Source organism: Papilio machaon, chromosome 25 (assembly GCF_912999745.1).
Source record: "Papilio machaon chromosome 25, ilPapMach1.1, whole genome shotgun sequence".
Classification (NCBI taxonomy): Eukaryota; Metazoa; Arthropoda; class Insecta; order Lepidoptera; family Papilionidae; genus Papilio; species Papilio machaon.
The window spans coordinates 2382877-2401320 of record NC_060010.1 but is presented as its reverse complement, the minus strand read 5'-3'; the positions used below and the strand labels follow the sequence as shown (position 1 = coordinate 2401320).

Here is an 18444-nt window from a genome sequence, read left to right as displayed (position 1 = left end):
CATCAGCTCATTGACAGGTTGAAGGGAAAAGGATGCACCAATAGCGTAGCGATTTGCGTCGAAATAGTTCAGGTACGATTGATCAATACATGGATGCCCAGGCAAGTTTAAAAAATGTTTATTAATTTTATCGGGGTCTGTCAAATGCGAAGGTAAATAAGTATCTTGCCTCGGTGGCAGCACAGTCGACTTTAAATTGTGCCATAATAATTTTGGTCTTTTAATATTATTATTAACGTTGTGATTGAAATATGCCGTTTTTTCATTGTGTATGGAGTGGGTAACTAAGGTTTTCAAGGTTTTATAATATGTTTTATGTGATTCTAACTTTGTTTTCAAATAACGTTTATGGGCCGCATTCCGAAGTCTCATCATTATTTTAATTGTATTGGTTATCCACGGCTGGTTTTGTTCTCTAAACACACAAGTCTTCGTTGGGGCGAATATATCAAAAACAGACGTGACGTAGGAATTGAAGAGACATACCTTATGATCTACGTCCGGAGTAAGGACTATTTTTTCCCAATTTACAGAATCTAAAAATAAATCAAGTTCTTGCAAGGGTATGTCTTTAAGAGGTCTGTAATTAATTTTTTTCGCATGTATTTTCGACTTTTCGCTTAGTAGTTCGCAAGTTAACAAGGCGTGATTGCTCAGGGGGGCGACCGGTTCTATCTCAATATGCCTTACTCTGATATTAGTACAGATAACATCTATAAGAGTTTGGCTATGATCCGTGAAGTGTGTCGGGGACGCTACCAATTGCACTAAGTCCAAACAGTTTAAAAATGTATTGAATTTGTTAACTTTCGCATCATTAGGACGGAGCATATCAATGTTAAAATCTCCAAGCAATATGATACTGTCACAAAACGCTAGTGAGTTTATCGAAATGGTGACTGCGTCAAAAAATGAATCGACGTCAAGCCACGGTGGGCGGTATGCGGTACCGATAGCAAGCATCTTGTTGTTCATCTTAAGCGTTAGCCACATTTGTTCTACGAAAATGAGCGATGGTTCGACGGGGTGAGCAAAGACGTGAGCGTTGATACCGCGCTTTATGTAAAAACCAACCCCCCCACCCCGGCCTCCGCGCACAGCGCGCGGGCGCGACGCGTGCAGCAACCGGTAGCCGGCGGGGCGCGGGGCGCTGCCCTCCTCGCCCGCACGTAGCCACGTCTCGCCCACTGCCATAACATCTATAGCATGGCGCTCCACGACCGCAACAAAATCTTCACAGTAGGTGTTCAGTGAGCCGACGTTGAGAAAACCGAGCTTTAAAGATGACTTAAGGCCGGCTGATACATTTGCTCAAATTTAATGTAAAATGGTAAAAGATAAACGAGAAAAACAATAAAACTATAAAAATATAACAATAAAAATAATTTAAAAAAAATATCGTTCATAATTCCAATTAGACTAGTATCATAAAATAATAAAGTTGTTCGCTCACTTACATATTTATTTAAGTACTTATATAGATAGTACTTCAAATGAACAATGAAAACACAACAAAGACCCCACCGGACTGCATTGCCACAATAACACAAACTATAACATAACAGCGAGACCAAAATAAAGACAACATTAGCAATATACACATTATATGAAAGAAATTTGATTTTGAATAAATCGTCTTCACATAGATTAGTTAGGTTAACTTTGTGGTGGTTAGTATAACATTTCTCCACAATGCAACAATAACAATCAATATATGGCCTTTGCAAATTAAAACGTATAGATGCATGAATAATTACATATGGATCGTCGGCGCTTACGTTGTTTAATATTACTATTAGGTCCTTACATATGAAATTGGTGTTTTTCGTACTGGCCACTTTAATCACGAATTTCTCCTCTTTGGTAAGGAATTCCAAATTCAAATTTGTACAGCTATAGACTCATGTATTTGTGGTTCGATGACCGTCATTCATTTGTTTTTTTTCTTCTGTTTTTTTTTGTTTGCGTCACTCTTTTTACAAAATGGAAAACTTAAAATATCGCATTATTTACGAATACGAGTTCCGCCGTGGCACTAGTGCTGCGGAAACGACTCGAAGGGTGAATGATGTGTATGGCGGTCGTGTTGCAAAAGAAAACACAGTTCGTTTTTGGTTCCAACGTTTTCGTTCTGGAAATTTCGATCTGCAGAACAAGCCCCGTGGACGGCCTGAGACTCAAGTTGATAATGAAGAGTTGAAGGCTATTATGGAAGCGGATCCATCGCAAACCACGTCCGAGTTAGCTGCAGGCTGCGATGTTAGTGATAAAACTGTTTTAATTCACTTGAAGCAAATTGGGAAGATTAAAAAGCTTGAAAGGTGGGTACCTCACGAATTGACTGAAGCAAACCGGCAAACGCGCGTCGACTGTTGCGTTACATTACTAAACCGGCACATTAATGAAGGTATTTTAAACCGAATCATTACCTGTGATGAAAAATGGGTTCTTTACGATAATCGGAAGCGCTCAGCGCAATGGTTGGATCCTGGTCAGCCAGCCAAATCCTGCCCCAAGCGAAAATTAACCCCAAAAAAGTTACTTGTAAGCGTTTGGTGGACTAGTGCCGGTATTGTTCATTACAGTTTTCTCAAATCTGGCCAGACTATTACGGCTGATGTCTATTGTCAGCAATTGCAAACCATGATGGAAAAGCTAGCGGCTAAACAACCTAGGCTAGTCAATCGCTCCACGCCACTGCTGCTTCACGACAACGCTAGACAACACACTGCGCAACAGACGGCTACTAAATTAGAAGAGCTTCAATTGGAAAGTCTAAGACATCCTCCGTACTCCCCGGACCTTGCTCCAACAGATTACCATTTTTTTCGAAATTCGGATAACTTCTTGCAAGGGAAAAAATTCAACTCCGATGGGGCAGTCCAAATCGCCTTCAAAGATTTTATTGATTCCCGTCCGACTGATTTTTTTAGTAAAGGGATCAATGAACTACCTATGAGATGGCAAAAGTGCATAGAAAATAATGGTTCATACTTTGATTAATTAAATATATTATATTAAAAAATATTCGACTTTTTGTTCCTCCCATACAAAACGCCAATTTCATATGTAAGGACCTAATATTATAATATTGCACCGTAGTAAAGAGTTGTGAAACAAAAGTAAAATAAAATATAACTTATTAGTAAAATGTAAGACCAATGTATACTTGGTGAAAAATTTAGCAAGGAATAGGCAAAAATTAATTATGATTAAATCGGCGGCACGCAGACTAATCAGTTTAAAAAAATGATAATTAAAAAGAAAATTGAAATAGTATATAAGAAAAAATAAATTTATTGTAAGCCTAATATAATCTACGTATCTGAATAATGAGTAATAACTACTAGTTTTGAATAAATGTATAAAATAAATGTAATAAATGCCTGATAATTTATAAGAGATACGTGTTGTGATATTATAATTTATTATAGCGTTGCTTATAGCCAAACTAATTATTGACCAAAAATTTTGTTTATATCTCCTTCGGTGCGAATGCGTTCTACGACCTTACCATCATCCTTCCTTGTAAATACCTGTCCACCTTTTGTCCACACGTACCTCCATTGTGCACGGGAAGCAGCCTCGCGGGTCTTACCGAACAGTTGCCGGTTGTTGCGCGTGAGGTGTTCGTTGACGTAAACTTTCCTGACCGTTCCAGCGAGGTTCATGTCAGCAGTGGAGAGGCCGCGGCGGACACGTGCGGCGCGCAGCATGGCGTCGCGCTGCGCGCGGCGTGCCAGCCGTACGACCAGCGGTCGCGGCTGCTGCGACGCGCCCTCGCCCTCGCCACGGTTGCGCCGCACGGCTCCCCGCCGTTCCGCGTGCACGATGTCGCGCTCCTCCAGTGTTAGCCCAAGCTTTACAGCGACAACGCTGGCGAGATGAAGGGCGTTCTCGCTCCTCTCCTCTGGCAGTCCAGCTATTTCGATATCGTTTAACAGCAACTCTTGGTCACGTTCATTCAATTGCAACCTCAGGTCGGCTACCGTACTCTCGAGGTGATCATTGGCGAATGTTTTTGTCTCGAGTTTTTTTTCAACCTCGTGAACCTTTTCCTCGATTGAACTTATTCGACTGCAGCACGCTTGTAGATCCTCCTTGAACTGTTTTATCTCATTTCTTGTATCTTTCAGGTCGGTTCTAAGACCCTTCACCTCTTGGATGAGTTCGAAAAGCATACGGGTATGATCAGCCTTGCCCTTTCCGGGGACTATTACATCTTCACCGGGGCTGGAGCTTTCCGCTGAGATATCATCCGTGGGTTTAGCCTTACAGCTCGGGCAAGCGAACCCTAGGGTAGTAGACCCGGCGGGTACGCCGCTGCAGCCGCGGTGATACACATTTGTACACTTGGCACATCGTATACAATCAGCGTTAGCCGTATATTTACCACACGCACGGCACTTCGGCATTGCAGACAAGAGATGGCGCTACTTTATATTTCGTATATAATAATAAAATGTTTTATTTCTTTAGAAATTTAGGCGGACACTTTTATTCTTTGACCACTAATAACTATTTTACAAAAATATTACGTAGCCACTACGGTTTAATTGCACTTAATCAGAAATTAAAATTATATCGGAGAGGTACGGTAGACTAAGAAATGTTCCCGCACGTATAACAAGCACTTAAGTGGTTAAATCGAGCGTATAGTTTTTGGATAACAATAACAATTATCGATATCACACTAAACTTCACTTCTCGGTATAATTTACAATGAAAAACACTTGTTTACTATTTTTTTTTACGCAAAATATTTTCCGGTAAACCGCTGTCACTGACGGTCGGACGGTAGTATCCGATTAATGATTAGTAATTAATGATTTAAAAAATAAAATGGTTGTCTTTGATGAAACTTTGATCATTTTACCAGTGGTAGACACCAGCAACAACAATATAAAACTAATAACAATATCACATAGAAGATTAGAACATATGTCTATAGTCAGCAGTCGTTTCGATATTTCTGCGTATTCAGTTAGTAGCTTGTTCACCAAATTATATTAAAAAAAAAAAAAAAAAAAAACTGACTTGGAATTATCTAGAATTTGATATTTATTTGATTTTAATTAAAATTATAAAGTATTTTAAAAGCTAATTTACTTTAGCAGTGTAAATCAAATAGCGGTGAACAGGAATCTTAAAAGGCAGCGGAATACCTTTAAATACTTTAGTGTTTTAAGCGCTTACGTAAATTGCAGTAGCATCTTTCTATCGAAATAATGGTTTTTCATTGAAATTCTTCTAGCATTCTCTGATGTACTGCAATTTACCTTAATCGTTTTAGGATATTTTAAAATTTAATACCAAGACGTGCTTTTATTCTCCGACTGATAGCAGTTAATTTTTATATGCAAGGACTATCTGATTACGCCAAAATAGCGAAGTGACCTTCTCGTCCGGTGCAATACCATAACCACGCAGAAGACAGACGTCAAGTGGAAGCAATTCCGCGTTTCATCTGATGAGTGTGGTGCTGGAGGTCTAATTTTAGTCTTCTTTCCCTTCCTACCCTTTTCTTTTAAGGATAGGATGGGAAGGGGAAGTGGATTTGACGACGGGGGGAATGTACAGGAAGGGGAAATATTGTCTTTCTTTTCGTCCCTCCGTCGATAAGAGGTAGACAACGCATCTGAAATATGATATAAAAAAAGAAAACGTATCATTTGATTTCTTATACAAACGGCAGTATAACTGTAAAATTACTTTAAGCCTCATTTTCCCTTATATAATAATTTTCTATTATTTTGAGTTACGCCTTCAAGTTAATTACATGTATGTTAGTTATGTAATAATTACAAATTATACCTTAGTTAATAAACAAACATTGGTTAATGAGAGATACCTCGTCGCCTCAAGCATTTGGCGTGTTAAATTTTACAACGTTTATATCATTAGGTATTTAATTAAGTTTTGATAGTAATTAAGCAAGTATTATATTATCTATTAAATTACTAAGTACTTGACTTCTAATCTAAGGGTCCGGGCTTAATCCCTTTCATGTATAAATTGTATGATGTAATGAAAAAATCGAAAAACATTTGCGAAAAAATTTAAAGTTAGGTGTGAAGTCAACCAAACCAACAATGGACCAACTTAGGGGACTAATGCCTAATGAACCCTAATATTGGACAGGCTCTTGATTATTTCTGTGCAAAAGTGTATAAGTTGACGACAATTTACTGAGTGCTGAAAATATAGAAAAAATCACATTTGTGTCAAATCTATTAAAAGAGAAAAGAACGGAATTCATAAAATTAATAGCCTATCACATTCTTCGGACGGTTCCACTTCGACAGGTCGTAAGGGTTGCTATGCACGGACTGCTCTAAGTAATATAACGGCAACTTCAAGTAGTCGGTGTCTGTTAGCATTTTAGGGACGACTGCAAAGTATGGTTCGTATATGTCGAACTATATAGTAGCTTACCGCGGAACAATACGATCTAAGTGCTTATAGCCATCCGTGTATTGGTCATAGTCGCACACAGATACGTTATGTAGTTTTCATATGAGTGACGTAAATATTGAAAATATACTAAATATCAATAAAATTATTCACAATATAAACTACTCAATAATTTCAAGGTTAAATTATTTAATCTTTGATGTAAATTAAAAAAATTGAAATAATATTCCGATCGTTTCGAGTTTTATTTTAATCATAGATGTTTTAAATAAAGTAAATCTAGACGTTGTAATTCATCATAACCTAGTTCCAGTATCTAGTTTCCTGGGATGAGCTAGATGCTTATAAAGTGTTACTAATTTGAAATATTGCGAATGGCTCCGCAGTAAGAGTAAGTAGTATTAAATTATAACATTACTTCGTTTTAAAGTTTTAGATTGATTTTAGTCTACGTACCCTTCCCATCTTTTTCTAAAAAAGAAATGATAGGAAATAGATTTGGGGGAGAGGACACATTGGAAGGGAAAATATCCTCTCTGAGTACGTCTCTTCCTCCGTCGAATGTAGGTAAAGCATCTGCAATTGCAGATGTCTATGGCCAGCGGTCGCTTCGCTGTTTCGGCGAATTAAGGTGACCGCTAATTCGTTTGCCAATTTATTATATAAAAAAATACGAAAAATAAGTGTGGTAAACAATAATGTTATCTTTCTTACTGAAACTTATTATAACTTCGAAATTTTGGACTGATAGATGGGCACATAGTATATTATTTAGTACACAATACAACCTACTTTATAGAGTTATATGTTAATAAATGTGTATTAACATATAAGTAAAAAGTCTGTAACGATCTGTATGAAATGTGTAGATGAATTTCAGTCGAGAACTAGAATCTAGAATGGAAAATATTTTTTTTTTTATTTTGTTTAATACTAGAAATTAAAACAGAGAATTAAGTCCGGACACACAAGTGTCACCTTGAGGCAGTAACAATGTTTATAGCTCTTATATTTCTCGTAATCTAAATGGGTAAGTTTAGGTCGTTCCCGTTTAGGATACCGCCATAATGTACATAGGAAAGGTGTGTTCGTATTACTCATAAACTTTTATTTCCTCGTAAAAGTCCAATATGAGCTTCTTTACCATAAATATGCTTCAAATCTGCGCCCACGGCTACTTTTATTTATTTCTAAAATGATATAGTATCTATAAAATCGATATTATTTGTACATAGTTTTAATTATGTATATATTTTTCTGGATGCAAGCAAAATTATGGAATAATGATCATAATGATAATACTCAATAACAACAATATTCCCGCTTAGATTCATTATTGAATGATCATAGTCAGGGAATGGTAAACCTTTATGCATTAATGTGACATTAAAAAAAAGTTTAATATGATAATAAAATTGCCATTAAATAATTTTGTATTTGTGATTATTGGCAATATTCCGTAGTGTAGGGATCGCTCGTATTCGCTTGCCATAAGCACCAACTACACACTTTTTTTCGTAGTGCAGAATTAATTTTGTAATCAGTGACGTGACCAAAATATTAAGTCGTGTGCCATTACTGCCATTGGTTCGTCATCCCTGATCTAAGTCATTATCACCCTGCTATTACTTCACTCTATGTGGCGGTGCATCAGGATTTCATCCTCCCGGTCGAACTAAAATTTATCAAGGCAACGAATCTGCAGTTCATCTGGTATTGCTAATCTCCATGGAAGTCGATGTTCACTGCGGTGTTCCCGCTGCTCCTTTTCTCCCCTCTCAATCATGTCACGGCATCCATCTCTTCCTAGATTTACCGCTATCGTTGAATGGTTTAAGTATTGATAATTTTAATATTATTCACATCACCTATACTCCTTTCTTATGTCAATGTATCCGTTGTAAGACTGAAAACGTCTTAAAATAAAACAACTGGAATGTTCGAGATGCAAGTACCGCTTGCAGCTTCTTTCACAAAAAAAAACTATACCACACTTTTACTAGCATAGCTACATCTGACCGTAAAGACCTGCTATGAAAGCAGAAAGCAATGCAAGTGTGGGCTGAGGGAATTTTTTTAATTGCCGTTAATGCGGTACAATACAACGTGAGTTACTGTTCCGTGTTTTAAATTAAATTTAACACATTGTTTACGTTTCAGTTGGCCTACAAACTTGGTGTAAATTAATTTCTTAAATGAGAACTTTAAATAGTAAACGTTCCAATGTGGATACGTAAGAAACCTCTATAAGCGAGAGTCATTATCCGGTCCTGACCGACGATCTCCTTAAGCGAGAAACCTTACCGCGATATTCCCTTCCCTTGGACTCCCGCTTATCTAGGTTTTATTCGTATTATAATATTGAATTACCTATGTCAAAATACTTCTGTACGGTCTTCTCTCTCATTCTATTGCAAAAACCAGGAACAGCAATATGTACGTAGCAATATACTCGTATATGTGTAACTTATTAGTTTTTAGTGAACACCATCCAACAGGGTTTGTAATTTCTGCTATAAAGTTTAGTTCACACTGTAGTGGATTTTTAATTGCTTAAACACAAATTTTACTGTAAATTATTGACTTTAAAGAAACGAATGCACAATAATAATTTTTTTTAGTGAGAAATGGTGATGATTTTTTTTGACACAATAATTTTTGAAAGAATTTTGACAGAAATTTTGTCAGGACAATAATTTTATAAAACGTTTTTAATGTGTAACCGATGTCAATATTACTACATATTTTAATAAAATAATGTTTTCTGAGTTGTTTGCATAAATATAATTAAACTAGGTTAATTAAAGCGACAAATTCTAAGCGCGTTTTCCACTAACAGGCTCATTTCTTTCTTCACGGTTCCATTGAAAACAGAGCTCTTTTGTTTTTCCGTTCTCCGGATAACCTTTGTAATGATTTAATACCTTAAGGATACAATAAAATAAACGTGGCCGAAGTTATTTTTTTGTTTTCAGAGTAAAATTGTGTTGTAAATTGTAGCAAGATAAAATTTACGGTCAGAATTTCATAGGGAAGTCAGTTCTTACCGAGGGACTCGAAACTACCGTAAGTAAGGGTTGATTAAGTTTAAGTCAACCATACTGGCCCAATGCGGATTACCTTCAGTCACAATTAGAATTTATTCACAGCTAAGTGTTGATATTTAGATAATTACTTAATTCGTGTGCAGGTTTTATCGCTATGTTTTCGACGACTCTCTTATTTAATTATAAAATTCATCATTGTCAAATAAGGCCCTTCGTACACAAGACACATTTAAATCTTCGAAACCCTGTAATTTTAGTCAGTAAGCGAATTTTAGACGATTCACTTTGACGATTGTGACGTGACGCAATTTACATTGCCTCGTGTACGAAGGGCCTAAATTTCTATGAAATTCAAAGTACGAAAACATTGGCAGGTGCGTGGATTGAACCCGGACCTGTAGATTACAACTACATTGCATAACCACTGCGCAACCGAGACTGTCATGTACATATCTCTTACCGTGTACTATTGCTGTACGTTATGTATTTGCACGACACGTAATTACGTCATCAATATCGTAGTCGAAGTGCCTCATGCGAATATCGTAATATTGATATATTATATACGGAATGAGGTGATCCTCATTCCGTATTTTGGACATTTCATCGTTTTAACATACATTTCCACTTTTCGATTTCAAGTATATCTTTTTGCTTGAACTTTCAAATGTGCTGTTGGAACGAAGTTCCTTATCGCGCGTTGTGAAAGGGGGCTAGACGGAAAAAATTCTTACGAAAAGTTGTCACGACACTTTTTGCTATAGTAAGTATGTTAACGACGAATGAGCGCTACTTCACCATGGCAACGACGTGACAATATATAACGAAAATTCATAGAAATAAAATGTACTTCTTGTGAAGACTTAAGTTTTTTATTCATAGAATAAACATTGGTTCCTTCACTAATTAATCGAAAGGATCTTCGTTCTATCCGGGTGTCCCTTGACACCTCTCAAGTTTTTTTCTTTTATTATGTAGTGATTGTGTGTTGGGAAAACATTACCCTCTTCTTCGATTGTTTATATTGATAATTTATAATTTGGTAAACAGAAAAAGTGCATCACAACTAAGAATTATGTATGTTGTACCCACATTCATATGCTTAGTTATTATTATTAATTAGTTATTTTCTTGGTTTCAGTGAACTATGTGCCGCTAAATTTCTTTTTCAACTTGTGAACTCTCACTTGTGAACTTTTTTGGAACGAAGTTCCTTATTGCGCGTTGTGAAAGGGGGCTAGACGGAAAAAATTCTTACGAAAAGTTGTCACGACACTTTTTGCTATATCACCACGGCAACGACGTGACAATATATAACGAAAATTCATAGAAATAAAATGCACTTCTTGTGAAGACTTAAGTTTTTTATGCATAGAATAAACATTGGTTCCTTCACTAATTAATTGAAAGGAACTTCGTTCCATCCGGGTGTCCCTTGACACCTCTCAAGTTTTTTATTAATATCTCACTTTTGTACAATCAGCTGCATAAATATTTATCAATTTAAAAAGCTCCATACACTTGTATACGCTTATGGTTTTAATGTGTATGTAAGTGTGAATAGGTCTCTATGCTTCCATCCACGAGTACGTGTTCTAGTCAAATACGTGCATAAGTGTCTTTGAAACCGACTGCCTATACAAGTTTCTAAAGTTTTGTTAATGTATACATAAAGCGTCTGTGACTCAGGGTGTAGCACTTTACTTGCAATCTGCAGGTCCTGGGTTCGAATCCTGCCATGTATCAATGTGTTTTTGATTTTTGATTTACCTAGTTCATTTTATCCGACGTTCGTACGGTGAAGGAAAACATCGTTATGCAACTCGCACATATGTGTGAATTCCCGAGAGAAAAAGAGGGCAACGCGGCTCGCCACCCGTCACGTTCCGTCTCGCGAAATGGCGGAAAGTGGATTGCGGAGGTTCATTTGGCCACACCAAATGGAAGTCCGTGATCTCTGCCTACCCCTCTTGGTCATAGACGTGAGTTGTGTGTGTATGTGTATACATAGTTATGCAGCTGACTGTACACCCCCGGTGAGTCTTCAGAGGAACTACGGAAGTCCAACTTGACCACTTTTGGGAATCATTAGTTTTCGTTAATATTTCATGACTAACATTACCTTGATCCATCTATGAATATATCAGAATAATACTGTAACTTAATTAAGCTTCAATTCAATTATGTACTAACGAGCTTTGTCCGGGAGTTTTGTTTGCGTTTCCTTATAAATTATACAAATATGAACCTTTTCTGTTGTTCCGAAGTGTTCTTGTTCATCTAATGATTGCTTCTACGATTATATTATATTCATATAGTCGAACTGAAAATACGCTTCCAAACACACTTCATATGGATTCGTTTGCATTTTAGAACATTTTAATTAAGAAATAATAACACGTTTAATGCTACTAGGATTTTTATTCATACTTCCGATCTTGATTACTTGTAACCTCTAACTATATACATTCAATCTCATTACTTTCTCGTTTATATTTCTATAATCTCATAGTGTAACACGTTCTTTTGTTTACCAATTTCTCTATCACTTGCGCATCTTTCAGAATACATGTTCATAAGATTGACAATGTTGGAGTGTACCACGCGCCAAACGGCACGCAAATTTGTACCAACATTTTCGCATTTAGGTATTCCTCATGAATAAAACATAAAGTACTCCGTGTCAGCCGCCTTTTTTTATACGGAATAATGTTGAATAGTTCTTTCTGTGAGCCGTTCTGCTTAAAAATTTATACAAACCTCCAAATATCTTAACACATTATATGAAAACAACAGCGATGAGGACGAGAAGTATCTTAAATATTTTAATTTGAAAAATGAAAGTAGACTTTACTTTAATTTTTAAATACTAATCTTTTTATAGGTAACAAGCTTTTGCTCGCGACTCCGTCTGCGCGGAATTAAAAAATAACTTAATAAGTAGCCTATGTGTTCTTCCAGACTATGTTCTACATGTTCGAATTTCTTCGCAATAGTGTTCAGGTTGGATCACTACGTTTTCCTTCATTATACGAACGTCGGATAAATATATGTATGAACATATAAATAGCAATGATTATTATTAAACGTGAATAAATAATTATTTAAGTATTATATTCTAAGATTCAATTATAACAAACAAACTTACCATCTTCAAGATAAAGACACGTAGAATTTAAGTCCGTAACATTTCAGACAATGAAACAATTGTAGATTTAATTTACAAAGACCTGCGTAAAATTGAATCAAAAGCTTTCTCTGTAATTGATGTGATAAACAAACAAAATAAATGTATTTCAAGTTAAGAACGAAGACACAAATTCAGTCTAATTAAAGACTTAATTAGATTCGCCTCTAGTACTTCTTTACTTTATTTAAATTAGGTTAGCTATAATTCAGAAAACGTTGGAATATAATTTAATGTTAATTATAATTATGGAGCATTCCTAAACTTATACCGAAGGTCCTCCTTTTTAACAAGCCGTATACAATTTTTTTCACGCGTAGTAATAAATGTAATGATTGCTGGATTTGGATTTCCAATCTTTTTTTTAAATATAATAAGGTGGCAAACGAGCAAAAGCGGTCAACCGAGTCCGCCTAAATAGCGAAGCGGCCACTGCCCATAGACATCCTCAATTGCAGATGCGTTGCCCACCTTTAATCTGCATAGAAGGGGACGCACAGAGAGAGGATATATTCTCTTCCTATGCGTCCATTCCTCCGTCAAATCCACTTCCCCTTCCCACCCTTTTCTTAAAAGGAACGTGGACTAAATTAAGCATCTGACACCACACTCATCAGACGAAACGCGGAATTGCTTCCACTTCACGCCTGTCTTTAGTGTGGTCGTGGTATTGCACCGGTCGACCCGGCCAATTCGTGCACCCAACAAATATTGTTGTTTGTGGGATCTACCACTGTTAAAAGTCAAGTCAGTGGTGTACTATTTTTATCATAGTACATTTTACACTATTAATGTTTATTTTTGTAATCTTCAATTTCAAGTGTACCTACTATGTATAAATAAATAATTAAAGTATGTATGTATATGTTTGAATTCTCTTTTTATTAAAATAAAAGATGGCAAAAGCTAGCGGCTACGCTGTCCATGGATGGATATTTGTAGTATGCGAGTTGCAGATGCCTTTCCTGTCAATAAAGAACCAAAAAGGAATGTATAAAAAAAGTTCATTGTACATATTTTACACATTTATATTGCTAGCGATTAGCCTTGTTTGTTTGACAGATTTCAACTGTTTTAATTTATAATGAAAGCAATCTAAATAGAATAAACAAGAAAAACATGCTATTTGTTAGTGAGCGTGAACATAGCGTGTTGTAATTAATATTAATGAGCTAATGTTAAGCTTGTGACCAGATTTTTATGATAAAGTTTTTTTTTGTGTTTATATTTACTCGCACGTTTAAAGCGTGTAATTAAATAGATCAAAAAACAAAACACAGTTGAAATTCGATATTTAAATTTTAATTAGTCTTAAAGTGATGTTGTTCCAATGAGTTTGGATGTATGTTTGTTAACACGTTACGTGGATTTTTCGAACAAAGATAGAATACAGTCTTCAATAGTATACTAAATAAGAGTTTAAAATAAATTCCACACAGGAAATGTCGCGGGCAAAAGCTAGTAATTCATTATTATTTGCAATGAATAGTTTGTAAAATATTTAAGCAACTTTTACCATCAATTACGTATACGGAGAGTTAATAAAACTTTGTCAATTACGTTACGTGAAGTTTTCTAATCGTTATTCCAATGTTTAAATTAAACGATTATATATTTTAATCAAAATAATAAAACAGTGGTAACCGTTTTTAAACGTTATCGAAAGGAAAAGTACGTTTAGAATACAAAAGAACTAACATATGTATGGGTTAGCTTTAAACGTTTGTTCAAAGGTACAATAATTTTAGTTTACTCGAGTGAACGAGTAGTTTCATTTTCTTGCTCAATTTGAAGTATTGTTGGTGTATTGTATATTTAAATATAAAGATTTTTTTTTAAATGGTAACAAAGATAGAAAAAAACTGGTAAATATGGATGGATTAGATCAGACATCTTGGCTGAAAGATCTGCGTCAATAATACAACAAAAGTACGCGATATCACGAGCTGCTGCGTCCAGAGTTCAAGTTTTTACGATGATCACCAATCTTCGTTAGAAGATGGCATCACAATATGGAGAAGAATGGATGGATTGTGTGAAAGTAGATTTGCTTAAGAGAGTGAATTCAAATTTGACTGTTTATAGAGATGTATGGAAAGTGTATATTATGCACTCCGTAGAAAAGGACTGGTTGATGATGATGACTTTTGGTTTTGTCTTCTATATTAAAACCTTTTTTTTTTTTCAAAAAAAAATGTGACAGAAAGCAGTATTTTTTTGCCATTGTAATCAGTGACTTTAATAGTATTATAATATGTGACATTGTATCGCTTCATCATCAGCTCACTATACGTCCCCACCGAGGGGCTCGGAGCCTACCCCAAGTTAGGGGATTGTATCGCTTAGCTTTTCATATTTAACCTGTCACGTAGTTAACATGTTAGTTACTATATGTTATCAAAATTTCTATGAAATAATTCACCGAACGCTAACAAGTTACTAAAACCAACTACATTTTGAACGAGGGTCACGTATTGTTAATTCTAATTAAAAAGTTTACGCATGTTTCGTCGGAAACTAATTTTGGGGACGCGTCGTATAACACATGTTAATGTGGTCCTAACTCTTGTGTTATCAAACTTTGTACTTTTCGGTCACACTTTATATAAGAAAAAGCATTTTATATAATATAATATCATAATCATAGTATTATTCCCCTCAGTGTTTTTTTTTTGTATCAATCCATAATAATCCCTATTTTTATGAAGTATATACTGAATTACGTAACTGCTGAATTTAAATTTTAAAGTGATACTAGCTGTCGCCCGCGAATCCGTCTGCGCGCAGTTAAAAAAAAATAGATGTTGGCCGATTCTCAGACCTACTGAACATGCTCACAAAATTTCATGAGAATCGGACAAGCCATTTCGGAGGAGTACGGGAACGAAAACTGTGACACGAGAATTTTATATATTAGAAGATTTATTTAATTATCCTCATATAAACAGCATACATATTGTGGAGTTTTACAACATAATCGATTCTACAAAATTCAAGACGGATAATTAGACCCAATTGTTTGACAGATTGCCTCATCCAACTTCTCTCTTTTTAAACTCTTTTCATTACGTTTGTTTATCTTTTAATTAGTACGGTTGTTGACTTATGTTTCGTCCCGCGGGTTTTCACTGCCAAAATACCTGAAGAAAACATATTGTCGTAGCTTATCAAATTGTACAAATGCGAATAGTATGAATATTTAAACAAAAAAATCAAAAAAAAGAAAGCCCCTGTTGATAAAATGTGAGCAATGTTAATAAATTAGATTCCATCTCTCTCATTTCCTATGAGGCCGTACATCTGATTAAGGTCACAAAAACATCTTATCTACAAAAAAATCCCAACCAAGTCGAATGTTTTATTCATATAAAGTATCAAGATGTGGAAATATGTTTGTGGGCCTGCGTATTTTTTCCTTCGTGGCAATTTTTTAAATCGTTTAATGTCCTTTATTTGCGACAGTAATTTTATTTGAATAATTTTGTAAGAAGTATTTTTAAATTAAGAACTAAGAGTATTAAAGAGCTAAGTAGTTTGTTATTGTTGCTTTTATAATATACATCAACATTTTATTTTTTCGTTTGGACAAGAGATTCCCAAACTTTTTTGTAAGCCCATTTCAGATTTTACCGATATCCGTGACCATCTGCTTATACATTTCTTCTTCATTTTGTGGGCCGAGACTTTTGTGTGCTCAAAGGGGTCTTCGAGACTTCAGTTTTTGACGATTTGCCATATTTACTTAATATTTTGATGGTGCATTAAATTTGGCTCCTTGTTGTTTTAAATTAACATTTCTAGAGGTCATTTTCTGATTAAATGTGTGAGTAATTTTACTATTTTATTGTTTGCCTTGATAAAAGTACAAGCAAAACATTAATTCAGAATTGGAAAAACTATTTTGAAGTGGCAATAAAATTGAAATTCATGTAGAAATATTTTAAAATAAGAGATTCTATCAAATACGATACGTCGAGTTTAAGATTTAACTGAAACGTATTCTATGAAGGAAATGTACGAAATGAAAGTCGAAACGATGCCAATAATCTTAGACGAGGAAATATTGAAATTTGAAATCTTAAGATTATAGAATTGAAATAAATATGAAAAAGTTATTCACATTTGCCATTTACGTAGAAATCGCTATGTTAGTCGAGTAGCTTTATGTTTAATGCAATCTATTTCTAAAAATAAAATCCTATCTGTATTACTACAAAAATACTGTAAGGCACTGTTTAGTTAAACACGTGTTTTAACACTTTGAATGCCGCTGATTGATATTATTGACGTCACCGTGGTTGTATGTTTCATTATAAATATGTATCACCACAATGCTTTCGGTATAACTACTTCATTATTTATTGGTAATGATCGCATTTGGCAAGCCTACGCATAATAATTTTTCAATAACCATGATATATCAAAAATCCCCGCAGGGCGCTAGATGTATGCTATGATGTACGCTATGTTTAACCTAAAATGTCTTTGAAATACTGTCTGATTATTTTGTGGTAGGACCTTTAATTTTATTACATCAGATATAAGTTGAAAACTATTAACCTTTCTGTTCCTTTGAACCATTCGTATTTATATGCCTTTGACATCTGAAACGACTAGTTAAAAAAAAAAACAAAAATTATAATTATGCGTTATATATATATATTTATTAGCATCTATCGTTCTGCTGATAATGTTTTAACTCAATAACCATTGTTAGAAAAATGTTTTTCCACGATTTCTTAATATCACATAATTTAATCTGATTAAAAAAAACTACAATACATTTCGTACGTATTGTGCTATTCAATATTTTAAACGAAGTGGCTTGTTTCATCGAAACGGCAATTTTCAAAATTCCCCGGCAATTTGCAAAGTTGCCAGTACACCGGAAAATATCGTCTAGCAATCAACGTTCCGGCAATTTTTCTTTTTAATAGCGACTATGTGTACTTAAAAGCTCTCGAGCGACCACTCAAAACTTTTACTTCCTCGCACATTTATAGAACAGAAGTTGTAGTGTTTTATAATTACTGGCATTTTTTAATTCAAGAACAAAATTGTATTAATAACATGTTTATTAATAAGCAAGATGAATCTTCAAATTACGCTTGATGCGATACATAAATTTCTTCAGTGGTAGAGTCCGCAGCAGTATTAGCTGCTGCATGAATGGCCCGCTCATTGAAATACCACTGCAATGCCGCGACCACATAGAAGACAGGAGTGTTGCAGTCTTGGTGTTGCGTCGCACCTTGTAGGATATTTTATGAAACATTTTTTTAGAAAATTTATGTAAAATTCACTGTGAAAATATTATTAATTCGTAAATACACCAGTACCAGAAGATCCTAGGAGCGAAGAATTTCTGCACTTCTTCTGTTGAGGGTGTTTACTGGTGGTCAATTCCAGTACTTATGCTTTTTACACACATTTAGGAAAGGTTACACGGTGATAAATTAAGAAAGGGTATATCCTCAAAGTTTATCTATACATATACACAAATTAATAAAACTGGAGAGTCTATATGTGATATCGAAAAAAATATTTCGTAAACATTATTTATTTACGTTGCTAATAACAAAAAAACGATTATATAAAATTTTTATCTGTTACACATAATATTGTTGCAGTTGTCTGTGGGTAGTTAATTTTAATATTACAAATTACTAAGTCAGATACTGTCACTGTCACTACAGTATCAGAAAATTCGTACTTTCCCTATAAAAGTGATTTTTCATTTTTCTATAAATACTCGGAATTTTCAATTTAAAACTATCAACTCTTACATTATTCGAT

The 18444-nt window shown here is 34.9% G+C and overlaps 1 protein-coding gene across 1 annotated transcript; it reads right to left on the bottom strand.

Moving 5' to 3' along the window:
- Positions 1-3353: 3353 nt before the first annotated feature.
- Positions 3354-4192, bottom strand: LOC123722436. Its single transcript, XM_045684298.1, has one exon. The coding sequence runs from the start codon at positions 4179-4181 to the stop codon at positions 3456-3458; it is 726 nt and encodes a 241-aa protein (XP_045540254.1). The 5' UTR covers positions 4182-4192; the 3' UTR covers positions 3354-3455.
- Positions 4193-18444: the final 14252 nt, after the last annotated feature.